The sequence below is a fragment of the Sturnus vulgaris genome, chromosome 13 (assembly GCF_052056855.1).
Source record: "Sturnus vulgaris isolate bStuVul1 chromosome 13, bStuVul1.hap1, whole genome shotgun sequence".
NCBI lineage: Eukaryota > Metazoa > Chordata > Aves > Passeriformes > Sturnidae > Sturnus > Sturnus vulgaris.
The window spans coordinates 2011569-2038867 of NC_142255.1; the positions used below are offsets into that span (position 1 = coordinate 2011569).

At 51.2% G+C, this 27299-nt stretch overlaps 1 protein-coding gene across 1 annotated transcript in view; it reads right to left on the reverse strand.

Annotated features, from left to right (window-relative positions):
- NPTN (neuroplastin) overlaps positions 1–11058 on the reverse strand; it is a 38292-nt gene extending 27234 nt beyond the window's left edge. Inside the window, exon 1 of the mRNA XM_088172307.1 lies at positions 10810–11058. Within this exon, the coding sequence (XP_088028433.1) occupies positions 10810–10897 (88 nt within the window). The 5' untranslated portion in view covers positions 10898–11058. The remainder of the gene's footprint in view (positions 1–10809) is intronic.
- Between the last annotated feature and the right edge of the window lie 16241 nt (positions 11059–27299).

Here is a 27299-nt window from a genome sequence, read left to right on the forward strand (position 1 = left end):
ATCACCAGGAAGCACAAAATTAGAAAATTGACGTTAATCCCATTAATTTTTGCCAGCTGCACAACAGCTTTAAGCCAGGCCTGAGGTGAGCTCAGAGCAATCCCTGGATTTAATTCCTGCACTCTCATCCTGCAGCTTTCCAGAGCAGGGAGAAGAGGTGAACACATCCCTGAGAGCATCATTTAAAATGCATGAGCTGTGCCAGGGCAGGAGCCTCATTCCACAGGCTGGGAAACCTGAGGATCCCTCCCTGCCAGGCCACAGGAGGGACTGAACATTCCCTGGATGCAGCTCAGCATCCCTCATTTCCCTGCACATCCCAAAGCCTCGGCCTGCAGGAGATTTAGGGGCAAATTAATTTCTGTGTTTCTGCTGTGGGGAATTGGGAGCATCCCGAGGGGAATGATTTCGGTGAGGACATCCAGGGAATGTGCCCAGGGACAATTCCTGGCATACAGGGATCAGTTCCTGGGGACAAATCAGGAATTCAGCCTAGAAAGGATTCCTGAATAGAACCAGGACACAGGGATCAGTTCCTGAGGATAAATCAGGAATTTGGGCTGGAAAGGTTTCCTGAATAGAGCCAGGACACAGGGATCAGTTCCTGGGCATAAATCAGGGAATTCAGGCTGGAAATCATTCCTGAAGGTTCTCTGGCCCCACAAACGCCTCAGAGAAGCCTGAGACCCTCCCACAAATCCAATTTCCCTGGAATAAAAAAAGCATGCTTGCCCTCACACTTCTGAAGCAGAACTGGTACTTTATGGCCACTTTTATGGGGTAAAACCTGATCTCAGCAGCCCCAATTCCTTGAGGAAGCACAGGCCCATGGAAACATCCCTGGAAGGAGAAGTCCCTGGTGTGGCAGAGCAAGCACAGCCACGCTTCCCCCAATTCCAGGGAATTTTTTCCCCCTCCTGGCTGGGTTCAGAACACACAATTCCTGGGATTGTAGGTGCCAATCCTCCTGCTGCTACCACCTGGAGGGTGCAGGTGAAAATTGATTCAAGGCTGGAATATCCCACAGGGAAGAATAAGCAGGACAGGGTTTATAAACTGGCTGCAGTCACCTTCTCAAGAGCAGGAATGGAGTTTTTTTTCCCCCAGTTTTCAGCCAGGAAGAACAAAGCTGTGGCAGTTCCCTGGTTCCACAGAGCAGCACAGCCCGAGGAGGGAGCTGTGACAGACCCCTGGCACAGCTGGAATGTCACTGTGGGCACGTGCCTGTCCCCAGGGGAGCTCTGTGTCCCTGTCACAGCTCCTGCTCCAATTTACAGCTCCCTCCCTCCCTCCCTCTCCAGCTCTGCTCTTGGAGCCCATCTGCTCCCAGGCCTTCAGCATGAACTAGAAAATTCCAGGGTTGTGCACCTTGGGAATTTAAAGGGATAGAGTTTATGGAAGTGCTGCTGTCTTTTTGGGACATCATTTTTATCTTGCTGCAGACTTGGTATCAAAAATATTCACTTCTACAGGAAGAACAGAAAATCTCTTCTTTACCTAAAACAACTGGATCAGCACTCTGGAATAAATAATAGATGGATAAAGATGGAGCAGAGCCAGCTCTGATCAACCTGTGAACCCAGATCCACAGCAAGCCCAGTGCCCTAAAAAGCACATTTTTCTCCCACATTTCAATGGAAATATTAAGGAATATCAGTGCAGAAGTGCTGGAGGAGCTGCCACAGGAGACACCAATTGTATTTCCTGGGTGGCACTTCCCTCATATGCTGTAAAAAAGCCAAATCCAGAGAAATTCCTGGGGCAATTCCACAATTTACATAACCCCTCTGAAACTATGGATGGCAAAGGCATTCCAGGGAAATGCCAGCTTGTTCCTTCAGGAATTCCATCCCCTGTAATCCCATGGGAAATGCAGCTTTGTGCTGTCAGGAAGCTGGGCTGAATCCCTCCCGAGGAGATTTCCTTCCACGGGGAATTTATTTGTCCCTCTTCTCACAGAGGTTTTGTTTTTTTTTTTCCAAGGATTAAACCCACCTCACACTCAGCAAAGGCAGGAATTGTTCACTGCTCTCCCTATTCCTGCTCCTCCCCAGCACATCCCTGGCAGGGAAAAAATCCACCGAGGCAGCAGTCACTGCTTTAATCTCTTTTTTTAAGGGAATACAGGAATATTAGTGTTGCAGCTAAGGGATATACAAGAATCTCTGCAAAGCAGAAAGAGCCAGGGCAGGGAGGCTCCTGGAAACTGCCAAAAAAAAAAAAAAAAATCCATGTTAACAACTAAAAAGCCTAAAATTCCCTGGAAAGCAGTGGGAAGGGATTCAGCTGCAGCACAGGAAGCAGAGTCTGAGCAGGCAGCAATTTCAATTTGCTCTCCCCACTTCGCAGCAACTGAAGCTGAAGATCTCAAAAAAAATTTAAAGACCATTAAATTTGTGTCTTGAAGACACTAAAAACACCTCAAATGTTGGTAATAAAAACGATCTTGTGTCAGATTAGCTCTTTAAAATCCTCAGCCTGGCTCTCTAACAGTGCAGAGCAAGGATTTTAAATAACCAAAGGTTTTCAGTGCTCCCCAGTTCTCCCCTGACCTTTCCTGATCCAACAAATGTGTGTTTGATGGGAGACTGATTCCATTGCTTTTTTCCCCCCTTTTATTCATTCTGCAGGAGCAGGAGCTGCTCCATCTCCTCGTGAGGGAGGGAAAGGACATTTTTATCCAGCGACTTTTCAAAAGAAATGCCCTTTGCTGAATTGTGGGTTATGTAACAGAGGCTGAGGAGAAGCCGTTTTTATTATGACAAAAATAATTCCTCTGTGAGCACAAGGGAATGGCATCAGCACATGGGATAACACATTTCCAGCACACTCTGCAGCCTAAATCACATGTAAAAACCTGGCCCTGCTGCAGGAGATGGGGTTAGAGATGCTGTAATTATTCCAAGTTGAGGCTCTCCAGAGTGGGAGAGAATTCCTGCCTGCTCAGTGCCACATCCAGCAGCAGGAGAATTCCAGGCAAGCAAGAAGGAAATGGATTAAAAAGCAGCAGAGATGCCACACTTTGTGGAGCAGATCTTCTCTGCTGTGCTCCTGGTTAAAAACTGCATTTTTAAGGATATTTTTCCCCCAAGTTTAGTTTTTCCCATTTCTCCCCGAAGCTCTGGGATGTGAAGCCAGGCTTCCAGCAGAGCCCAGCTCCTCCCTGCCTGAGGAGGTTTGATCTGCATGGCCTACTGACACTGCTGAGATTATGGGGCCAGAAATAACCTGTGCAGGGCAGCTCCTCCCTGCAGCATCCAACACCCCAGTTCTGAGCTGCAATTGCACTCCAGCACACATCGGTGCATCCTCATCCCAGGCAGCCATCACCTCCCTGTGCTGGGCACCCATCCTGCCTCACACCCCACACCATTTCTGTGCTGAAAAAGAACCCCCCAAAATGCCAGAGCAGCTTCCCTGCTGCTCCCAGAGCTTCCCCAGCAAAAGCAAAATCCAATTAAAGGCCAAGCAGATTTGGACTCTTCAAAGAGGCACCAGAAAAAAAAAACAACAAAACAAACAAAACACTGGGAGAAGCTTCCTTTGCTCAATGTAAATTAAAAGAATTAATTTCACCACCGTGGTACCAACATTAATTGTGTTTAATCACACTGCAGGGATTTGGTGGTGTTGGAGAGGAACAGAAACAGTGACCTAAACAAAATCTCATTTGAGCCACGTCCCCTAGGCCAAGTTAAAAGTTTCTATTTCTGTTTTATATCCAGTGTTAAAAGCTGTCCCCTCATAGGTGACAGGAGTGTCCCTTGTGCTCTCCAACCAGAGGCCACGCTCAGCTCTGCAGCAATTTTACAGCAGCTTTAAAAGATTTTTCTTAAAATACCTGAGAAAAGCCCAGCAAAAGCACTGGAGAATTTCTGCCACAGATAAACTGATCCAAGTGTGACAGGAATGTCACAACAGGGCAAACTTAGAGGGATTTTCTGCCAGCCCTCAGGCTTTTCCTGAACCAAAGGTGGTTTTTCCACTGCCATCCATGCAAATTCAGGTTTCCACAAAGCACCCAAAAATCTCGATTTAGCAGTTCCCCATCTCTGAGAGGCTCCATTTCACTTGGCAAAAGGAAATCCTTTGGGAATTCTAAACCCATTTTGTCAGGCCCCAAAGCAGGAGAGCCTCAGGGCAGTTTCCCTCCTGTGCTTTTGCCTCCATTCTCCCAATAATTCCCTTCCTGCAACCCAAACCCCACATTTCTTTTCTTTTTTAGATTTTTTTTCTTTTACTCCATATGGCTCAAGATTGGGGTCACCACTAAATATAGGAGCTTTGAGACCCCAAACACGCAGCTCAGAGCCTGGGGTGAGAACAGAAGCTGCTGCTGAGCACTTCAGCAAAGTGCTGAAAACCCTGTCAGATAAAAATGCAACTAATTAAAGCTGCAAGGAAACCATTAATACAATATCCCAGCCTCCTATCAGGTTCAGCACCCTCAAAACTGGGGAAAAGGGGGAACTGTCCTGGCTCTGTTTTGGTTTTGGAAGCAAAGAGCCAGGAGAAAAAGATTTAATCACAAATATCCTGTTAAAAGGAATGAAAATATTGAATTACCCTCGTGCCTGACAGCAAGAAGAAAAGCTCTCACAGCACCCAGGGGTTCCAGATGGGTGCTCCAGCATCACTCCCAACCCTTCTGCAGAAAGAACTGGCAGAAATGGGATAAAACAGAAATATTCCCAAAAAGACAAAAGCCAGAGGTGACCGTGATCAGCATTATAGGATGGGTGCCACATAAAATAATTAAGTTTCTAGGTTAGAGGGAATAAATGCACCAAATATCCTGTTCCTGACTGCAAACTGAAGGCCAAAGTGTGGAATCCTCACTGTATTTTTCACTCAGTGCAGCCTCAGAGCAACTGCACCACAGAACAGCTCTCCAAGCACAACTCCAAAGCTCCCTGGGACACACAGGGATTTTACTTTTATAAAGGTATTTTTTTACCTTTATTTGACCTTAAATAAACCCCAGCCCTTTCTGAGGGGATGGATCACACATCAGAAAAGAGGAGACTTGCATTTTTTTGCTTGCCAGCAGGAAAACACAGCAGAGCAGGCCCAGCTTCCCAATTCCCATCAAAACAAGGAAGAGCCCATCAGGAGAATCCCAAAGTGCAGGTGCAAAGGAGCTCTGAGTCACAACCCTGACATGGCTGGGAGCTCTGGGATTTGGGAAACACCTCCCAAGATTTGTTCCCCAATCTCCTGCAGTGCTCAGCTCCTGATTTCTGTGGCTGGCAGTGTGAGAGGAGGCAGCTGCAGGGCTCAAATCAAATCCAAATGAATAAACTTCCAGTTTATTCCCTGGAATCCTCGAGTGCAAACCCAGCTGTCTGGTTAGTGCAGACTGCACATCTTCAGCTGAAACTACAGAAACATTCTTTAACTCTGCTCAATCCAGCAGGCTGGCTTTGTAAATATTTACAACCAGTTGTTTTCTCCGTGGCATTTATTCCTGGATGACTTGGATGCTCCAAGGGTGGAGCAAGGCTGGGAGAAAAGAAGGATCCAGGGAGAGCTCAGAGCCCCTGCCAAGGCCTAAAGGGACTCCAGGAGAGCTGGAGAGGGACTGGGGACAAGGGATGGAGGGACAGGACACAGGGAATGGCTAAAAAGTGGAAAAGGGCAGGTTTAGGTTGAATATTGGGGAAAAATTCTCCCCTGTGAGGGTGGTGAGGCCGTGGGATGGAATTCCCAGGGAAGCTGTGGCTGCCCCTGGATCCCTGAAAGTGTCCCAGATGGGTCTGGAGCAGCCTGGGATAATGGAAGGTGTCCCTCCCAACACAAACCATCCTGGGATTTTATGAAAATGGGACTCAGCTGCTTGCAAGCTTTCAATTCCCTGGCACAGCTGCTTTAGGTGATGTCTCTGTACATCAGGAAACCTCAGCCAGTAATGACTCACCAAAGGATAACAAACAGGGATTTGCTGTGAAGACACGGAGAGCACCAGACCAAAAATAAGCTGCAAAAGTGCATTTTAGGGATTTTCTAATCCTTTGAGCATTCCTAACCCGCATGGATTTCACCAGGCTAACCGAGCAAGCAGCTGAACCCTGCCTCAGAGCTGCTTTTAAACCCCTCCAGCACCATTTAATTCACTCCAAACAGCCTGAAACGACAGCAATTCAAACACTTCCCCCATTTGCAGCCTAAACCTGAGGCAGGCTTTGCTGAAGCACCACAAAGCTTTCCCAACAAACCATGAGAAAAAAAAAAAAATAATAACCCCGGGAGTGCTCAGCCAAGCTGCTGCACGCTCAGGTTTAAAAATGCTCCGAGCATCTGTTTTTTTGCAAACTCCTGCTGTCCGCCCTCACGGAATTATTCCAGGCTGCCTCTCTCCCTCTTCTCCTCTCCCGTGTCTGCTGGGAGCTCTCTGCACTGCCAAAAGCCTGCCCAGCCTCTGAAACCCATTTTCTCAGCATTTCCAACACGCTCTGTGGCAGTTTTCCCAAGCTCCTGGAATTCCGTGTGTTTGCAGCCGTTTTTCCAGCTGAGGTTTGGGGTTGAGTGTGGTTTTTTGTTTTTTTTTTTTCTAGGCTGTGATATTTCCCTTTCTCTTGTTGTCCCATTCTATCAATGCACCGGTTATAAAATGCTGCATTTTAGGTTTCCAAATCAGTACCCCCCAAAATGTGAGGAGCTACACCTTGGTTTCATCCAGTCCACTGCTGTGGATTTTAAAACATGGAATGCAAAACTATGGGAATTAGAGCAAAAAAAAAATTTTTTTTTTTTTAATTCAAACCATTTTCCTCTAGAAAAATGTCTCACAGAGCTAATCTCCTCCAACACCAAAATAAAAAAAAAAATACCAAGCAGCACCAGGCATCAAACAAATGTTTAACCTGGAGCAAAAATAAATTGCCATGAAAATAAAATCACAGACAATTATCATTATTTGAATGATTGGATATCGGATTTGATAGAGCCTTGATAATTCCTGAGTTATGTTTTAACAGCCAAGTTCTCTCTTCCAGCTTTATAGAAGTGAGGATTCCTATTTGGGAATTAACTGGGAAAAAAAGTGGCTGTATTTATTCCCAAATCCTCCTGTTCTGAGGAGTTTGACTGAACACACAAAGCACATCCTCAAACACCCAAAGGGTCAGACCTGGAACCCCACACAGCCCCAATTCCAGCCTCCAGAAAGAATTATACTGGGAAATTAAAAAAAAAAATGGGAAATTGGGGTAAGGCAGACCCAAGCTGTGTTACCCCTCCTGCTTTAATCAAAACTAAACTTTAGAGCAGCTTGGCCACAGGAATTGTCCTGATTTTAGTAAAGCTTTAACACTGCCCTAGAGAAAAATAGCCCCAAAAATAAAATCTCAGCACTGGAGGCAGGTGCAGCACGTGTGTGAATTTCAGGAGGTGCAATAACGACAGAAACCATGAAATAAAATCCATGGTGGGCTACAGGGTCCCTGAGGCTGGGCTGGGAAGATAAAACAGGACTTGGGACAGCAGCAGGAGAAGGGGAAATCCTGCCTGGATCCCAGCTTCCAGCATGGGAGTTGGAGGAGGAGGAAGAGGAGGAGGAAGGAGAGAAGCACTGGTGGGGAAGAAAACAGAACTTTGAACATTCTCCTCGCTGCTCAGCCCACACTCAGGCTCCAAAAATGCTCTGGGAAACCATTGCTCACGTTTATCTGGGCACCATTAGAAGGCACAGCAGAATGGATGAGGCTCAGCAGTCAAAAAGAAGGATAAAAGCCAAGTTTTTCACTGGCTCCCTCAAGAAGAAATTCATTTTCAGAATTCAGGATTAACTCAGCTAATTTTCCTGATTTTATGATCACTTTTATATAGTTTCTGCCAACAGAAAATCCATATTCTGGTTTTAGCCAGCCAGTTCTTTCCTCATCCATGCAGAGAATGAACTGAACAAGCACCACCTGAATTAATTTGGTTTTATTCATGTTCAGCTTAGGACAACCCAATCAGGGTGAAGAACGGTGAAGAATTCTCTGCACTTTAGGGCAGAACTTGCCAGCTTGCTCCCACTCCAACTCTTGTGTCAGCATGCTAAAAAAACACTGCAGATTTCACAGGGGGCAGCAATTTTAGCCAATAAAATAACCTTTAAATCCCAGCCACTCTGGGGTGGAATTATCACTGCACTGAAGCCTTTGGTTTTCCAGCTGCTTGTTTTGAAATAAAGATACTTCAAAGGTGAAAGAGCAGTGGAAAAGTCATGTTTTCCTCCCCTCCACCAGGAGCTGCTGTCTGCTTTCAAGCATTAAAGCCATTTTCCAATAGCTGCCCTTAGAAAATGCAGGTTAAACACAGTTCCTCCTGACTGGCTTTCTCCAGCTCTTCCTCCTCATCTCTCCTCCAATTCCATCAGAACTCTGCTCTGGATATAAGCCACGAGCAGAAACTGATCATTTTTCCAGCAGAATATTCAGGAAAAGTTCAATTCCTGACACATTTCCCTGAGATCTTGAGGTGTTTATGCAAGAGCTTTCAAAATAAGCCACCCAAGTGTCAAAAACCTCCTTCCAGTTTTAGCAAGCTTAAATCCACAGGTGAGCCTGACTCCAAATATTCTGATTTGCATCAAGTCTGGAAAAATGACTGGGAATTCAGCAGTGATCTCCTGTCAGAGGTGGGGAAAAATTTTGCTTCCCAAAACTTCTTGAGATGGGAAAACTCCAGTGGGAATTTTCTGCTCCTCCAGGTGAGTGGTGACCTGCAGTTCCAACAGGTCATTCCTTCACCACCCTGAGCTCAGCAGCACTTGGACTATCACCTTTCATCACTCTGATGGTTCCACATCAATAAAAGATAACAAATTCCTGCCCTTTGAGATCCTCCCCTGCCCCTTCAAAGCACACACCCGTTTCAAAGGAGATCTGAAGGAATATCCACGGTCCAGGAAATGGCTGGACCTGTTCTGCACACCAAAGAGGAACTGTTCTGTTTCAGGAAGCTTCCCATGGGCCATTATTTGCTGAAAAAAAGCCCAGTTCCTCTGCAGCAGAGCCTTTACATTAAAATTGGGGCAGCAATAAATCTCAAGTCAGAAAGATCTCAACCCTTCACTCGGCTTGGGGTGCTCCACCCCTTCCCCAGCAGATTTTCATCCACCTGTGTGAGCTCCCACAGCGTTACAGAAACTCAGAGTCTCCCTCACCACTTAATTAAAAATAAAAAATTAATGAGCTTTCAGGACACACCAGAGGGCTGCAATCTCCTCTCATGCCAAGACCACTTTGGTCGGCTTCAAGCCCAGCATGGAAGTCACAACAAAGCTCTCCCCAAAATTCACTTCATCGCTGACCTCCAGACTCCTGACTGCTGCAAACGCCAAATGTTTGCACTGTCCCGCAGCCATCGGGGATTGTCATCCCAGCTGCTGGCACTTGACACCTCCCCTGCTCCATTTAACTGCTCCCTCCGCCCTAGCCCAAGGCTGGAATTTCCCTGAGAGCACAGAACTACATTTAACCCATAACTCAGCCCATCCAGCACCTTCCCGGGAGCCCAGGGAAGCGAGATCCCCAATTCCCACACAGCTCCAGCAGGGTCTTCCCAGACTCCACAAAGGAGTGCCTGCCTCACTCTGCAGAGAGCCCCCAGTCCTCATTCATAGCGCAGATGTCAAACTCTGGTTAACAGACACACGAGGCTCACTGCTGGTTTCACACTGCAAAATCTGCACGTGCTCAGGGAATAATTCTCACCTGGGATCTTTAGGACAGTATTTTTCCCATCTGGATCTCACCTATCACTGTGAAACACCCCGAGAGCCTCAATGCTGGCTTGGTGGAACGTGTCCCTGCCCATGGCATATGGTGGAATGGGATGGGCTGTAAGGTCCCTTCCAGCCCAAACCAGGCTGGGATTCCACAATCCTGGGATTTCAGGATTCCCCTGGAGCAAAGAATCAAGGACCTCGTGCTGCAAGGCAAAATTCACCTCAACAGCCAGAAAAACTCTAACATCGAATATTATCTGCAGAGCAAACAGCAAGGAGAGAGAAAGGAGGATGAAATGATTAAACTAGCGTGGAATTGGTGTATCAGCAAGGCAGCCCTTCCTCCTCCTGGGCAGACCCCCCGAAATCCGAGCTCCCCGTCCTTCCCAGCACTCCAGGCCCGAGCAGCCCTGACCGTGATGCTGCACAAGGAGCATCCATCTCCCGCTCCAGGGCCAGGCAGCCCTGCCCGGCCTGCCGGGAGCACACAGGCATTTTCCTGGGCGCTGCGGGATTTCCTTGGAGCAGGAGGCTCGGCTGGAGCAGCCTCTTGGCCCCGCTCCGCTCTGCCACTAATTGTCATGCACTTGGCTGCGAACTCGCCGGGGAGGAGGCAGCCGCGCTGGATTTAGCTCACGCTATCCTACAAGGAACGGAGAAGGCTTGGGGTGTGGTGGGTTGCTTGTTTCTTTTTTTTTCTTTCTTTCTTTTTTTTTTTTTAATTCCTTCTTTTACGCTCCTATCAGAAGGACCTCTCCAGTTGCTAAGGAACTACGGGCTTTATTGCATTATAAATGATTTAAGGCGGCCCGGCAGATGCAGGTTCAGTAGGCGGGAGGAGATGAGGAGATGTTCCATTTTACCGGCGGCACGAGGCGCCTCAGGAGGAGCCGGGGGGCCGAGCCTGTCTCCCCCCTCCCTTTCTCCTCCTTCCCCCCCTTTCCCCTTCCCCTGAGGGGCCCCCAAATCACGAGGGATTCCCCCCAAACCCGAGGTCGCCCCCCAACCCGCGGGGTTGCCCACAGCGCACCCGCCGCCATAGCAACGCGCCCCCCCCCCCCGCTCCCCCCGCCGCCGCCGCCCTCCCTCACCGTTCTGCGCCGCGGCGGGTCCCGGCAGCAGCGCGGCCGTCGCCAGCAGCAGCGAGAAGGCGGCGGGGAGCGGCCCGGAGCGCGGCATCTTCCTGAGGCAGGGGCAGGAGGAAGAGGAGGAGGAGGAAGGTGAGGAGGGTGAGGCGGCGGCGGGAGCGGCGGCGGCTCCGTCCGTCCTTCTCCGCCGACCTCCTACCGCAGCGCAGCGCCCGCTCTCGCGAGATCCGCCGGGGGCGGGGGGCGACGCCGCCGGGGAGGGGAGGGGGGGCGGTGTCAGGGCTCGCCTCGCCCGCCCCTCGCCGCCATGTTGGCCCCGTTCGGCCCGTTCTGCTCAGCGCTGCTGCGTCTTCTATGCCGGGGTTTCTCCTCCTTGCCGAGCTCCCGAGCTGGCGGCGGGACGGGGACGCCCCAGGCGGCGGGGAGCTCCCCCGTGCCCTTTCTGCCGTGCCCTCAGGGGCGCCGTGGCGGAGGCCGCCTGAGGCAGCCTATACTCGGGCGCAATGGCGGAGCCTGCCCGAGGGAACCGTCCCTTCGGGGGCCCGATGGCGGAGCCCGCCCGAGGGAACCGTCCCTTCAGATGCACCATGGAGGAACCCGCCTGAGGCAGCTTCCTGTCTGGGGTGTTGAGGGTGGGATGATGGAGTCCTTTGTCAGTGATATGTCCCCTCGGAGACACACCATGGCAGAGGCCGCCTGAGGAATCTGTTCCTTCAGGGGCACTGAAAGTGCCCATGGTTCAACCCTTCTTCAGGGATCTGAGGGACACCATGGTGGAGCTGATAGAATCTGTCTCCTCAGGGACACTGAGGCTGCCATGGTGGAGCTCTTCATCAGCGATTCGTCCCCTCAGGAACCCCATGGTGGAGCTCTGAGGAATCCATTCCCAAAGGGTCACTGAAGGTGTAATGGCAGAATCCCCTACGAGGGCACCTTCCCCTCAGGGCAGCATGGTGGAGCCCCTACTCAGGGACACCATGGCAGAACCTGGTTGAGGAATCCATCCCCTCAGGGGCACTGAGGGCACCGTGGCACTGAGCCATCTGTGGGATTCATCCCTGCAGCTGCTATGTTAAAGCCTGGCTGAGGCATCCTCCCCTCAGGGGCACTGAGGGCAAGATGACGGAGCCCTCCTGAGGGAACTGTACCCTCAGGGGCACTGAGGGCAAGATGGCAGAGCCCTCCTGAGGGAACTGTACCCTCAGGGCCGCCATGGCGTAGCCCCTCTGGCTGGGATGTGAGAAGCACCACACTCTTCCTCACTTCTGTTCTTTGTGGGCTTAAAACACTGGCAAAAATTGTTCCATCCATCACTTCTGTGCTTCCAGACAAAAGATTTTCAAGGGCCGTGTTGCTTTTGCACAAGTAGGCAATCGAGGCCACATGAAGCAAAGGTGTTTGCCCTGTGTTAGCAGTGGAATTGTGGGCAAAGAGCACAATAACTCTCTCCTGGATGACTGGACAAGCCCAGCATGCTGCAAATCGGCTGTTGGTGAGCTTTGGGTGGCTTTTTTCTATTTTCCTGTCATAAATCACAGACACCAGGTCAGATCTGCAGCTTGCTTTTGCTTTGTTCTGTGCCCGTGAGCCCAGCTGATGGTGGGGAGATAGGAGGCTTGTAGGAGATCATGGGACAGACCAGCAGAGAAGGAGACTGGGGGAGAAAAGAGTAGAAAATCCTCGAAATCAGATTTTTAGCTTTCTGCAGAGCCCTGTGTCACCAGCGTGCCCAGGGCGGGGTGGGCTGGGCAATAATGGGTGGTGACATCCCAAACTGTTCTGGTTTCTTGACTTTGTCTCCTTCCTCCTTCACCCTGCCCAGGTAGGTCTCAGCTGATCATCGGCAAACAGACTGCACGTCCTTTTATTGCTGCTGTGACTCAGTGAAAGCAAGGATCAGGCACACCTTTTCCATGAAAACCCTGCTGAAATCCCTGCCTGAGCGCTTCAGGACTTGGATGAGGATGGCAGGGGTGAGGTCACGCGTGAGGAGCAGCAGATTCCGGCCCTGTGCTGGTGCTCCACGTCATCCTGGCTGCCCCTGGCTCCCCAGGGATGCCAGGTTTGATGTGCCTCAGAGATTCCACTGCGCTGGAGAATTTCCATGGTGCATTTCCATGACTCACTGTTGGTGCCAGCTGATTCATCTGTGTGACACTACTCTGCTTTTTCTCACCGTGCTGTGGAAACATCCTCTTTTATTCCCCGTGTGGAACAATCCTGACAGCAGCCCTTGCAAACCGGACAAAAAGGGGAACAAAGATGCAGAAATCCCAGTTTTACAGGGCACTGCCCCTCGTGCCATTCTTCGCACGCTGTTTTCCCAGGATTTTGCTGTCACTCTGCTCCTTGCAGACACCCACTCGCTATTAGGCCTTACCTCCACTGCCTGTTTTCCAAGTTTGGAAGGAGTGAGCGCTGGGAGCAGGCTCTGGATCTGCTCAGTAATCCTTTGCTCCGTAACCATGGCAGCTCAGGGTGACTCACGCTGCCAGAGGCCCGCACCCAACTTAGCAGGAGGAATTTTTTCCCCTCTCTGTCACCAGCTGGGTTTTGCCGGAGTTTCTGTCTGCAGTTGCATAACTCAGCTGTCACTTGTGTTCCTCTGGTTCTGCCTTGGGGACGCTGCTCTGCTCTCACCTGGAGCTTCCCTGGAAGGTCTCCAGTGCAGGTCGTTTCCCAGGCAGGGAAGGAAGGCTCTGCATGGAACTGATCCGTGGATCTGTGATCATATAGCACAGGAAACCAGAGCAAAAAGTCCCCATGACCAGGAGATGTCCTCATGGGTCTGATCCTAAGTCTCATGGAGCACAGAGTTCCTCCAAATCCCTTAAATTTATACCAAAGTATTCAGGTAGCCAGCCTCGTAAACTGTGGTAAAAAAACCCTCTTGTTGTTCCATGGATGAGGGAATCCTCTTGCAGCTGGAGTTCTGCAGGAAAAGGGGATTTGGCAGCCCTAGATCCACCACGGTGGCTTGGCAGTGAGGAAAACCCTGGTATTCCAGCAGATCGAGTCTGAGCAGGGTGATGTGTTTGGCTGCTGTGGGGATGGTGATTCCTGGCTTCAGGAATGCCAGGGAAAACCCAGGTATGTCAAAATTTTCCAATCCCTGCGTTTTCCCTTAAATCAAGACCATATTTTCACTTAGGGAGGGGGGATGGTATCTCAGTTTTGATTATTCTCTGCTTATTCCTTCTGAACGAGGAAGACAGAAAATCTTGGAAGCCAGACAAGCAAAGAGGAAGCAAAAAAAAACCCTGTAATCAGCAGGAAATTCAGGAGAGTTTCAGTTCTCAGGGAGCAGCAAAGAGGCATCATCCTTATTTTGTGGGGGAATTTTGAGCTTGTCTTCTTGCAACTGTGAGTGTTTGAGAGATCCCTGTTGTTTTGATGTGTTTTGTGATGTGCTTTGAAAGCTTTCACAGAGCGAGTTGGGATGGAAAGGATTTCAAGGCTCATCCAGTGCCACCCCCTGCCATGGGCAGAGACCCTTCCACTGTCCCAGTTTGCTCCAAGCCCCGTTCAGCCTGGCCTGGGACATTTCAGGGATCCAGGGGCAGCCACAGTTGCTCTGGGAATTCCATCCAGGGTCTCCCCACCCTCACAGGGAAGATTTTCTTTGCTTTGCCTCACTCAGACTCACGTTCTTTTGAATGTGTTCTGGGCCAGGGCAGGGCAGAGCACAAAAGAGAGTCCCGAGAGCACAAAACTCCTCTTCTTCAGCTGCTCTCAGGCTGAGAAACCCTGGATAACATCAGATAATGCTCCGAGGGCCGCTTGCCAGGAAAACAGCGATCCCAAAAGGTAACTCCGACCTGATTAATGGGTATTCATCTCCCCAAAGGCACAATGGCAGCTGGAGAACGACATTAACCCCATCAGATAACATCGGGGTGAGGCACCACAGAGGCTCCGTGCCTCGTTCACACCCTGCTGCACAGGTGACCCCTGCAGTTTTCATCCTAAACAGCCAGGAAAAAAATAAACTGAACAAAACCCTCATGCTCTGAGAAATGAGAGAAGGGAGAGCTTGTAAAATCACACACTGACATGCTCTGAGGGAAAAGAGTCAAAGGCAAACCTGCTAAAAAAAAAACAACAAAAAAAACCATCTCAGGGTAGTCATAAAAAAATAAATCTAGAAGTCATTTTTTCCTCAGCAGAAAGCTGAGTTGACACTTCCCAATCCCATGGGGAATGGCAGCTGGGCTTTTGGCAGCCAGCTGCCCTCCTCCCTGTGCTCACTGCTCCTGCCGGCTGTGGTCACACTGGAGTCACGCCGTGGTTTCCTCTCGGAGCAGAAATGGCTTTCCATGCAAAACAAACGCCTTGACACGAAGGGCGATTTGGGGCAGGGTGGTTTGGAATGCAAACACGAAGTCCGGGGGGAATCTCAGCGGGGCTGAGATCAGCTCTGTTATGACAGAAAGCTGAAGTTTGCCTGACCTTGTTTTCTGCAGGGAAGGAGCAAGAGGGACACGAGTCAAACTGCTTTCCCCCCTCCCTCCTCTCTGATCCAGCCCAAAATTGTTTGTCTCCATTGCAAATTCTTCATCCAGCTCAGCCACACTGTGAAGTTTTTCTCCACTCAATTTTTTAGGAAATGGGGGTCCAATAACTCAGCCATTCCCTGAGAAGGGAGAGAAGGGATAACTTTTGTTGGGAGCAGCTCCATCCAGCCACAGAAAAACAAGCTTTGCTGCACCCCAGCTTGCTCCTGGGTGCCGGTGAGGGTGTCTGGGAACGCACAGGGGAAAGCTTGGAACATCTGGAGGAATTTTCAGGATGTGGCTGATCCGGCAGGAGCAGACGGCAGGTGGCAGCCCTGGATTAGCACAGGGCTGGGCACTGCCTGCAGCTGGGCTCCGTCTTCCTCTCCTTCCTCCCTGAGGAGAAGAGCAGGGATTGGGGCTCCTGTGGTGGCTGCAGGGACGGCCCCGTGTCCTGGGGTGCTCCCCACGGGACACTCGGGCTGTTCCCGGGGTATTTTAGTAGCCTGGGGTGTGGCTTTGGACACGGGGTGCCCTTGTGGGGCAGCAAGGAGGGCTCTTATCCCACAGGGATGGGAAGGAAAGGGAACAACGACATGGCTGGCAGGCAAGGAGAGCAGCCAGGAGTCCCCACATCCTACACAAGATAGGCTGGAAATACCAATCCTAACTCAGGATCAGTCCCAGCGAGGGCACCTAGGGCTGGACAGAGCCAGGAGAAGCCTGGGGCACAAACCAGCCCTGAGCTCAAGCTAGGAAGTCAATTCAGATCCCTGGGGCACAGAGGTGCAGGGACAGCTGGGGCTAAAATAGAGACCAACAGGAGCTCAGACCTGTTTTGACACCAGCCCTGGGCTGAGCTTAAAAGGGTTCCCAAGCCTGTGGGTGGGAATGCCACCCCACGTGGGGCTGCCAGGGCTTCAGTACCCCAGGACTTGTCACTCAGCACCGTTTGCCCAAGAGGCAGAAGAGCTGGGGCATCCCTGTTGGTTACATCCAGGGACACCTCAGGGAGCTATTTTCCCTCAGAATTCCCTCAGGGATATATTTGGCCATGCCAACCTGCATGTCTGGGCACTTGGTTTGTTCAGCCTGGAGAAAGGGAAGCTGAGGGGACACTTCCCTGTGCTCTTCCACACCTTCCTGAGGGGCAGTGGGGGGGGCAGGAACCCAACTCTTCCCTCTCCTGAGCAGGGACAGGCCCCAGGGAATGGCTGGAGCTGTGTCAGGGAGGCTCAGGTGGGACACCAGGGAAAGGTTCTTCCCCAGAGGGTGCTGGGCACTGCCCAGGCTCCCCAGGGAATGGGCACAGCCCCGAGGCTGTCAAGGACAGGGTGGGATTTTTGGGGTGTCTGTGCAGGGCCAGGGCTTGGACTGATGATCCCAATGGGTCCCTTCCCATCAGCCTATTTTGTGATTCCATGATTCCCTTGTGGCTCGTGGCTCTGGTCCCACACGACGTGGGGTCACTCTGGGGTGCCCAGGGCTGGTTTGGGGGCTGGGGACAGGTCCCTGCCCAAACTGGCTCCATCGATGGGAGCTGTGCTGTCATGGCCATCACTGAGCACCTCCTGTCCCCTGTCCCACACAGTGCCTGTCCCTAAGGAGTCACTGTTTGGGGACAGGGACAGGTCCCTGCTGCAGCCATCGATGGGAGCTGTGCTATCATGGCCATCATCGATGGAGCCAGCCCAGGCGCCCGGGGGGGGGGAAGGCAGCCAGGCAGAAAGGCCGATAATCCATCTGCCTAAAGAGCAGTGATTAACATGAAATGAAGACAATGAGCTGCGATCGGTGTGGCAGTGACAGAGGGGACAGCCAGGAGGTCACTATCGAGCTGGCAGCTCGGGGACCGAGCTTTGCTGCTTCTCGCATCTCTTGTGGGGGGTGTTTATTTTCATCATCCTTCAGCAGCTCAATCCAAATGAAAGCTATCAGTTGGCCTTGGAAATGAGAAATATCATTTTCCTAGTCCTGCGTGCTGCAGGTTGCATTAGCCAGGGGTGGTTCTCATCTTAATGGCTCGCTCTGATCAGCATTCTCTGCTGCCCTGGGGCACATTCACTTCAGCCAGTGATGGAATAAAAGTGATTTAATGAAACCCACAGCTCCCTCCTCCTGTGGGAGTGTGACACCTAAAATAAACCCCAGTGATGAGAAAGAACTGGGCCCAGGCAGGGTGGCACTGATAGATTTTAATTTTAATTTTAAATTTTAATTTTTTTTTGAGCAGCTTTACCTGGGACCCCTCCTCACCCACCCTGTGTTGTTGCTCCACGTAAGCCCAGCCCCAGGGAGCTGCTCTTAGTTTGAGTTGGACTGTGCTAAATCTGGTCTAGTTTGGACTTCCAGACCAGGAAAGGGCCATTTTCATCCTGTTGGGATCTGGAAGCACACAGATGGGGTGCAAACTATCACAGGATTGAGGTGTGATGCACAACCCAGATCCAAAAACCTTCTCCCACTGGCTGGGGGTTACCAAAACCCCAGAGTCATCTAGGCCAGTCCAAAATCATTGTTATAATCCCCAAAAGTGGAGTCAGGGCTGGGGCTGTGCTGCTTAGTGCCACATCTTGGGGTGTCCTGTGCAGGGCCAGCAGCTGGGCTTTGCTGATCCTCCCAGCTCGGGACATTCCACGGTTCTGTGCCCCTCTAAGGCCTGGGAATGGGCAAAATCAGCAGAATTGGGCATTTTAGGCTCTGTGTGTATTGGGGACAATGTTTGGCTTTCAGAAACAGGCTGAGGAAATTGCAGTGGAGAGAGTTGGGAGGAGCTGGATGCACAGGGTAAAAGAAAAGCAATTGATGGAAAGAAGGGTTTTTTTATCAACAGGAGAAAATGAGCAAGAGTGAGTGACCAGACTGGGCTGAATATCCCAACTATTTCACCTCCTAAAGCTCAGAGGAGTGACAGGAGGGGAGGTTTAATTGATGGCAGACATTAAAGCTGGTGCTGAATTCTCCAGCCTGGCCAGGAGAGACTTTTATAGCAGGGAACACAGGAGCATTGTGAAAAATGACTGTGATTCTTTGGGCATTTCTGGGTTAGATTGCAGCAAAATTGCAGCAAAAAAAAGCAATTTTGCTTTAATCAACTCTCTAACAAAGCCCCAACATAGTGAAGAGCAGAAGGCATCAGAAGATAGGAAATTGTCAGCCTTGCTGGAGCTGAAAGATAAGATTGTACTCCCTCCAGCTACACTAAGAAAAGATAAATTATCCATGGGGGCGATTCAGAGAGAAAATAATGTACAATTAAAGTTGTTTGAATTGCAGTTTTAGGGAAGCACGAGCTCAGGAATGAAATAGCCTCGGTGGAAAGGCTGAAACTTCCTTCCCATGTGCTTCTAGAAAGCAGAACTAGGGGAGGGAAAAAATAATCAATTTTGTGGAAAAAATGATAAATTGGGCAGGGCAGCCCTAAGGAAAAGCAAAGGATTGACTCTGTAAGGGACTCTGGAGGGAGATGCTGGGCCTGGGGCTGTGAGCTGGGGAAGAGAAGCAGCTCTGGGCTTGCCAGGAGCGAGAGGCAGGGCTGGGAAAAGCTGGAGAGTGGCAGCAGGACTGGAAATCTCCATCCCTGCGGGTCCCTGCAGCAGCTTTGCCTCTCCAAAGCCGGGGGTGGGTGTGGAGCTGGGCTGGGCTGTGCAGCTGCACCACGAGCAGCTCTCACCCTCTGTCCCCATCCCGGGGCTCCAGCTCTCCCTGCTGCTCCCTGACATCACGGGAATGGCTCCAAACTTGGGGAAAACCCTGCTGGTGCTCAGGGGAAGCGGGTGGGTGCAGAGGTTACTTCAGGCTTTGCTGACATCTGCCCTTCTCTGGGCTCTGCTTGAGCAAACAAGCACGGTGTAAAGGTTAAAAAAGGCTCTGAGTTTCCACGGACAGCTGTCCTGCATGGCCCTGTGCTCCTCAGGGGACCTGTGGCTCACCCCCAGGCTGGTCCCTGCCCCAGGAGCAGATGGTGAGTGGGAATCTCCTGAGAGCTGGAAAGGCTGAGCTGGAACAGACACCAGACAGAGCAAAAGGGATAAAATAGGAATTTATTGAAAGGATTCACCTTGGGCAGTGCAAGAGCCCGGCTGGGGCTACACCCAAATCAAATCCCAGATAGATCCTGGTCACGAGTTTTACACTTTTATAAGTTTTGGTTCATCTGCACATTGGGGTCAATGATCCACCCACAGCCCCAGGCTATGAAGTCTCAGCCCCCCTGCCTTGCCCCCTTTCCCTCACCGTTGTTTCTGCTTTTTGGGTACCAATTGTCCTTGATTCTATGGTTAGAAAGGAATTGTTTTGTCCGACTCCCCTGTGAAGAGAACTAACACCTAATATAAAGTTTCAGAATTACACACTAAGCAGCAGAGATTCTGAAAATTATAAAAGCTAAACCCCAAGGCATCAGGAGAAGCTGGAGCCTGCTGTGCCACCAGATCTCATCCAGAGCTGCCGGCTGCTCTGAGCATCCCACCAGCCACCTGCTGAGGGGCAGCTCTGGCAGAGGGCGTGGGCAGGGCTGGCAGGGGCAGCGCTGGAAGGTGGCACCTTGGGCACCGTGCCCTTGCCACATTGCCACGGGACAGCTGAGCTGAGGAGCTGAGAGCAGCAGCCACAGACGGGCTCCTGCAGCTGCCACATTCCCCATTCCGCTCTGGCAGCTGCCTCGGAGGAAAGGGGAACGAGGAGGAGGAGGAGGATGGTGGGGCTGAGGTGAAGGAACCACTTTGGGAAGGGCTTTTCTAGGAAAAAAGTTCCGTGCTGTGCACCACAGGGTGGGCTCCAAAAATATATGAGGCTGGAAATGTGGTGTGCTCACAGCCAGCTGCTCCAGCAGCAGCAGCGTGGGGGTTATTCCATCTCCAGGCTTCCTTCCCGTTGGATCAGCCCTTTGCCACCGCTGGAGCAACTGGGACAGCCATGGCACGGGTGGTGGCTGCTGTCAGGAAAATTAATCCACCAACACCAGAGGTTTATGGCCAAAAAGGAGACAGAGGAGTCCTGTAACTTTATTGGAATAAAGGGAGACGCCATGGGGCATTCCCCTCGGGTCTCTTGTACTTTTGGAGGATGCAGCCTCCCTTTTTATCCCAATTTATTTCCCTCTCTCTTTCCCCACTGGCTGAGGTACATGAGAGGTGCAGACTTCCCGGAGCTCCTGATACCTGAGATTCCCCTCTAATGTACAACCCTCCCTTTTAATTTTTAATTCTTATGGCATTCAGAGTTTTTCCCCATTGCTTCTTTCACCTTCCAATACCCAATTTCATTTCTCAGCAAACCTACAGTTTGTCTGTAAAGGCAAATCTCTTTTTTCCATTCACAAATCAGTGTGTCTGTGTGTCCCTGTGTCTGTGTGTCTATGTGTCAGTGTGTCCGTGTGTCCCTGTGTCCGTGTGTCCGTGTGTCCATGTGTCTGTGTGTCCATGTGTGTCTGTGCGTCCATGTGCCCCTGTGTCCATGCGTCCATGTGTCAGTGTGTCCGTGTGTCCATGTATCCATGTGTCAGTGTGTCCGTGTGTGTGTGTGTGTCAGTGTGTCCCTGTGTCCGTGTGTGTGTGTGTCCGTGTGTCCGTGTGTCCCTGTGTCCCTGTGTCAGTGTGTCCATGTGTCCGTGTGTCCGTGTGTCCGTGTGTCCCTGTGTCAGTGTGTCCATGTGTCCGTGTGTCCGTGTGTCAGTGTGTCCCTGTGTCCCTGTGTCCCTGTGTCCGTGTGTCCGTGTGTCAGTGTGTCCCTGTGTCCGTGTGTCCGTGTGTCCCTGTGTCCGTGTGTCCGTGTGTCAGTGTGTCCCTGTGTCCGTGTGTCAGTGTGTCCCTGTGTCCGTGTGTCCGTGTGTCCCTGTGTCCGTGTGTCAGTGTGTCCGTGTGTCAGTGTGTCCGTGTGTCCCTGTGTCCGTGTGTCCCTGTGTCCGTGTGTCAGTGTGTCCGTGTGTCAGTGTGTCCGTGTGTCCCTGTGTCCGTGTGTCCGTGTGTCCGTGTGCGCAGGCTGTGCCTCTGCAATCACTCACTGCTCACACAGAGCTGTGCCAGGCCCTGTGTGATGCTGGTGTCACCTCCCGGGCAGGAGCTGAGCTCCAGAGGATTTTGGGATACACCAGGGATGGCTCAGCCGCTGGGATCACGGAATCCCACAGCAGAGGGTGGGAAGGGACCCTGCACCCATCCTTACACCCTGCCTTGTTTAAGGTCCCCTCCCACTCCCTCTGTGCCAGGGTGCTCCAAGCCCGACCCAGCCCGGCCTTGGCACTGCCAGGGAAGCCACAGCTGCTCTGGGCAGTCCTGCTCTAAGGTTTGGCCAACTTCAGGTAACCTGCAGGTAAATGAAGGTGTAGGGTGAAGCCTTCAGGTAAAGCCTGTGCAGCTTTGTGGTGTTTGTGCCCACAGGCAGGGAGCAGCCCGGACCCTGCACTCCTCACCTTGTACCCGTGGTCCCTGAGGCCCTGGGCAGGGCTTGTGTGGACACACACATTCACAGAGCCGGGGAATCACAGCTTGGAAATTCCTTTTCAGGCCTGGATTTCTCCTGACTCTCAGCTCCATTCCCAGGTTGACAAGCTGACTGCAGCTTCAGTTAGGGAGGAGTCTCCCAGGGTGACAACATGGTGACAAACAGAGTGGAATTCATCACCAACATTAACCCCTGGTGTCTTTCCCGTGGGACACATCCTGAGGTGCTGTCCCAAGGATGTTTTTCCCAATTGTCCAATGAGCTCCTGTCCTGTCCTGGCTGCACTAACACACTTTAAATCGGGGCTGTCCTTTCAATAAAGTTGGCCTTTTTTCCCTAAAGAAATCCGTGTGTGTCACTGGTGGGGTTTTGGGGTCCCTTTGGGATCCCTGAGGCTGCTTCTGCAGCCCTCAGTGACAGAGCACGTTCCCCAGCCTTGCCCAGATGGAATTTTGGCTCATGATGAGCTCTCAGACCAGTGGGGTGAAGAGACCAGCACATGCAGAAAGGCACAAATCCATGGTTTATTCTATGAAGGCATCTGATCTAGCATATACCCACGGCTATTGTTTTACAGGGGTTTTTATCTCTTTTGAGGGTTGTACAATTTGCACCAATTACCAATGGAATTCTACTTTCTAACCAATCCCTGAGGGATTTTACATTCAAAGCTGGCCTATGGATACTAAAAGAGAATGAACCACTAATATTGAAGTTAGATAAGAGGGTCTTCCAAAGGGGTGAAGCTAAATTCCTTTTGTATTCATCATTTCACAAGCCATCTCTTATCTCTAAGCCATGATTTTCCAAGGAGCTTGTTCTGGTGATGCAGGGAACCTTTCTTCTGTGTTTTCTGCTCTCTCCACACGTGTGTGTCGCTGTCCTTTCTCTCTCTTTACAGCACAGTAACCACAGGCTTGTCCCTCACTGGTGACAGCTCTTTTGAAGTTCCACACGGCTGGCCCGTGTCACCTGGGGACGTGCTGACCCCCTTGGGCACTGCCCAGCTGTTTGTCCTGCCTGGCTGCTCTGCTCCCCCCGAGAAGGAGTTTGTTTGTTGTAGCAGCAACCTGGGGTTTGTAGTTTATTGAAGACAAGACCTCAAGGAAAGGTTTTTGAGATAACAGCTCTTTTTTTTCCCTGAGCCCTGTCGGGATGAAAGCCGAGCTGGAAGCGATCTTGCAGAGGTGCTGCTGGGCAAAAAAAAAACAACCCTGGTGACTTTTCTCTGATAAGAAAAATACCTGGCTGATATTTACAGATAGCTGGGCTGCTTTGAGCTGAATTAATTTCCTGGGAGAGCAAAATGCTGCACGTGCTTTGGGACTGAAGCAGGAAGCTCTGGCTGTTGCCTGCTGCTCTGGGAATTTCTCTGGCCCCAGGTTTGCCAGGTGCAATGCTCCTGCTGCCTTCCAGGGGATGAGGGGGGACACTGTGAAGACACAGCATAGAGGGGTGCTGCCTTTGAGGGATAAGGTCTTATATTTCTTAAATTTGGGGGGAAAAATCCAAATTTTTGCCTTCTCTCTGCTGTCCTTGCTGGATGTGGGGTGCTGGTGGCAGCAAAGCTGGAGGGGAGGATGTGGGAAGGAAGCAGGAGGAGAGGAGAAGGAAAAAGGGCTCATTTTCCATGCCTGGGGGAGGGGAAGGGCTCTCCAAGGGCCTGGAGCACAGCTGGCTCCTCATCCCCTCGTGCCTCACAGAATAGAGGAGCTTTTCATGCTGCAGGCTGTGCAAAAAGCTCTGTGCAGGGGGCACAGTCCTCTGGCTGTCCCTGAGGAGGGGACAATGACGTGGTTTGGGGTGTGGGCACCAGACACACATCCCCAGAGCCCAGGCTGGGATAAAACCCCATGGGAATGGCTGATCCCACTGTTACAAATACATATTATGATATTGGCTTTTTTTGCAAATATTAGGGGAGATACTACATGTGTGGTGTTGAAATGTTTTTTAAGATATAATTTTCTTTAGGAAATGTAATCTAACAAAGTGTCTTTGTAGTAAGTGAACTGCCTGCTTGGTTGGATAATACCCAATAAAGACACCTACTACAATACACCAGTTTACCAGCACAGACCATCTGTAAAAATGGAAGATCACGGCCCAAATTAAGACTGATAAGACAAATAAATTAAAACCACAAGCAAAAAAATACACACATGCTCTAAAAAGACAAACTCCAGGAGTGGCCATGTAAAACAGTTTCTAGAATATGGAAAATAGTTTCTAGAAAAGTTTGAAAATGACAGGTCTATGAATATGCAAGGAGCTGATGAATTTAAGGGGTGTTTCCAAAACAGCAAATGTGCTCTTGGCTGAATGCCAAGCACCCGACCATTATAACCTTTTGCTTTATTGTTTGTCTCTTGTCTTTTACTAAACCTTTTCAAATCTGGGGCAGGAAAAGTTTAAAAAATTTTAAAAATGGGGCAGGAAAGTAAACCTCGTTTATCACACCACCCAGCAGCTCACTGGAGCTGGGGGAGGCATCCAGGCCAAGGGCTGCTCCCAGCACTGCTGCAAATTTAAAAATTTTAAATTTTAATTACATTTATTTTAAAAAATAACCACCTCTGGGCCGGGGAGGCTGTGTGGGGCTGGGCACAGCTGGGCACAGCTGGCAGGAGCACACACACGGCTTGGGAAGGCTCTCCCAAGCTTTTTCTGGGAATGCAGGCCCTGTGTTGAGGGTGACCCTGAGCTCACCCTCCCTCACTGCCCCTTGCAGGCCCCTCAGGGCAAATTTTGGGTAAAATTCATTAAAGATGGTTGCACTGTCCCTGTCCCCACTTCCCTCTGTGCATATTCCCAGTTCTTCCCTTGCACCAGAGCTCTCCAGTGGGAATCCGGGGAGCTGACCCCAATAAATTGTTAATATTTCAATTAATTCAGTGGGATTAGTTCATGTGCATTGTGGGAGCATTCCAGATTTCTGGCACTTCTGGTTTTTGCCATGCTGAGTCAGCAGGACTGGGCTTACCCCGAGGCAGCCTCAGCAAAAACAGACCCAGGTTGGGGTTGTGGGGCTGTTTTCTGCTGGCATCATCTCCCTGCTCTGCCCCGTGGTCCAAAAGCCTCCAAAGCCCCTTCCTGCTGCTCCACATCCTTTGGCTTTGGCACTGGGATGTTCCTGGTGATCCCAGGAGGAGCCAGAGCTGGTTTCTGGAATTTTCCACGTGCCCAAGGCTCCTGCAGTGGCCAATGCTGGTGGGACCATGTGAATCCAGCTTCCAAAGGGCTCCAGAGGGATGATCAGGATGGAACAGGTCACTGTCCCCATCCCTGGCAGTGTCCCAGGCCAGGCTGGACGGGGCTTGGAGCACTCTGGGATTGTGGAAAGTATCCCTGTCCTTGGCAGGGGTGGCACTGGATGGGCCTTAAGATCCTTCCCAACCCAAACCCTGCTGGGATTCCATGATCTCAGCAGGTCTGGGGATGGAAGGTGGGATTTACTCTCCAACCCCTGCCTTGCACTGGATCAGTCCTGAGCGTGCTGGGTGCCCCCATGCTGGCAGGAAATTTGGGAATGAGCCTCCTGGGCACCACACCTCTGATTCCCACATCTCCAAACGCTGGGAAGTGAAGCTGTGCAGCATTTCCATGGTGATAATGGCCAGGAGAAACAGCCCTGATTCCCAGAGCTGACCCTGGAGCCCTCCTTGGGAGCCTCTGGATGTGTCCCAGCACATCCTCCTGATTGAATCCTGCAAATTGCAGCCCCTTGCTTCACCTTTCTGTGGTTTTTTGGGTCATTATTATGCACGTTTCTTCTCCTCATACACCTGGGTTACTGCAGGGTTGGAGGAAGGAAAAGAAGCCAAAAAGAATCACTTGGGATGGAAACATCTCCAGCTGAAATTCCCCCCTGGAAGCCCTTTCATTGTTAATTACAAGCAGACCCACGAGCAGCACGGATTTTAATTCTGAGCGTCTTCTGGTGTTAAAAACCTGCCTTTGTTTCCAAGCTTCTTCGTTTTTCCTGTTGTGTTTTTTTTTTTAATTATTTTTTGTGCTTCTGTTTAACACTCAGACAGCTCCAGGCACTCAGATTTCCCTTTGTGCCTTCAAACACCACCAGGAGCAGAGCAGCACTTGTGGCTGAGAAATCAAAGCTGCCTGTACCAGCTAGACTGGTGGGAGAAGAGACAAAGGCAGGATGCTGGGATGGTGGGAAGCACTTTTTGGGGGGATTTTTCTTGGATTCCACCTGTGCTTTTGGGCTGCTGAGGTTTGAGAGGCTGGTGGAGTTGTTGTGCCAGCCGTGTGCCAGGCTCCTCCTCAGCAGCGTGGGCAGTGGGTGAGGGAGGGAATTCTGCCCTGCTCAGGTGAGACCCCACCTGCAGAGCTGCTGGAAAGAATCCTGAGGAGGCCACAGAGATGCTCTGAGAGTGGAGCCCCTCTGGAGCCAGGCTGGGAGAGCTGGGGGTGCTCCCCTGGAGAAGAGAAGGCTCCAGGGAAACCTCAGAGCCCCTGCCAGGGCCTAAAGGGGCTCCAGGAGAGCTGGAGAGGGACTGGGGACAAGGGATGGAGGGACAGGATACAGGGAATGGCTTCCACTGCCAGAGGGCAGGGATGGATGGGATATTGGGATGGAATTCCTGGCTGGGAGGCTGGGATGGAATTCCCAGAGCAGCTGGATCCCTGCAAGTGTCCCAGGCCAGGCTGGACACTGGGGCTTGGAGCACCCTGGGATAGTGGAAGGTGTCCCTGCCCATGGCAGGAGCTGGGATGAGACAATCCTGAAGGTCCCTTCCTAGAAACCCTCTGGATTTTCAGGGCATGTCCGGGAATGGAGCACAGGGCTCCCCATTTAGTCTCTTTTGAAGCAGGTTGGCCTCACCCTGTCCTGTCCCTGCTGCTGTCACCACGGGTGCCCAGGTCACAGCACCAGCCTTTCAGCAGCTCCCTCACTGCAAAATCCTCCCTTGCCTGCCAGGGGAAAAAAAAAAAAAAACATGGAAGGGTTTAAATATAGCACGTCTGGGGTTATTTTAACTCGCCTTTTAATTTTCAGCTCTCCAGCTTTGGGTGTTGCAGCTTTCCTCTGTAATTAAAAGGGTGAGGAGCTTCCTCTGCTCTGCAGCAAAGAAAGGCCCAAACCACCCTCGTGGGTGTCCCCTTCCAGTGCCATGGCTCCCAAACTTTTGGGGTTTTCCCCGTGTTCCCAGCAGTGCTTTCTGCCCAGCACGGTGTGGGACAGCTGGTGTGGGGAAATCATTAACCAGGATTTTCCTGGGCTCCACCTGGCAAATTCCAGCTGCCTTTTGTCCTCCCCAGAGGAGATGGCTCAGCCTTCCTGCCTGGTTCCATGCACCTCATCCCGAATCTGAGATCTCCAAAATCTCTGGTTCTGTGCACCCCAATCCCCTGGGGCTGCATGTCCCAGCTTTGAGGGCTTCACCTGGCTCCATGCACCCCGTTTCCCCAGCGCTGTGCACCCCAGCATTCCCTGCCTCCATGTACCCCAATCCTCTGGACTGCTGTGTCCTGGTCCCCAGGCTCCATCAGCCCAATATCCCCCAGCCTGCTGTACTTTGGTCCCCTGGCTCCCTG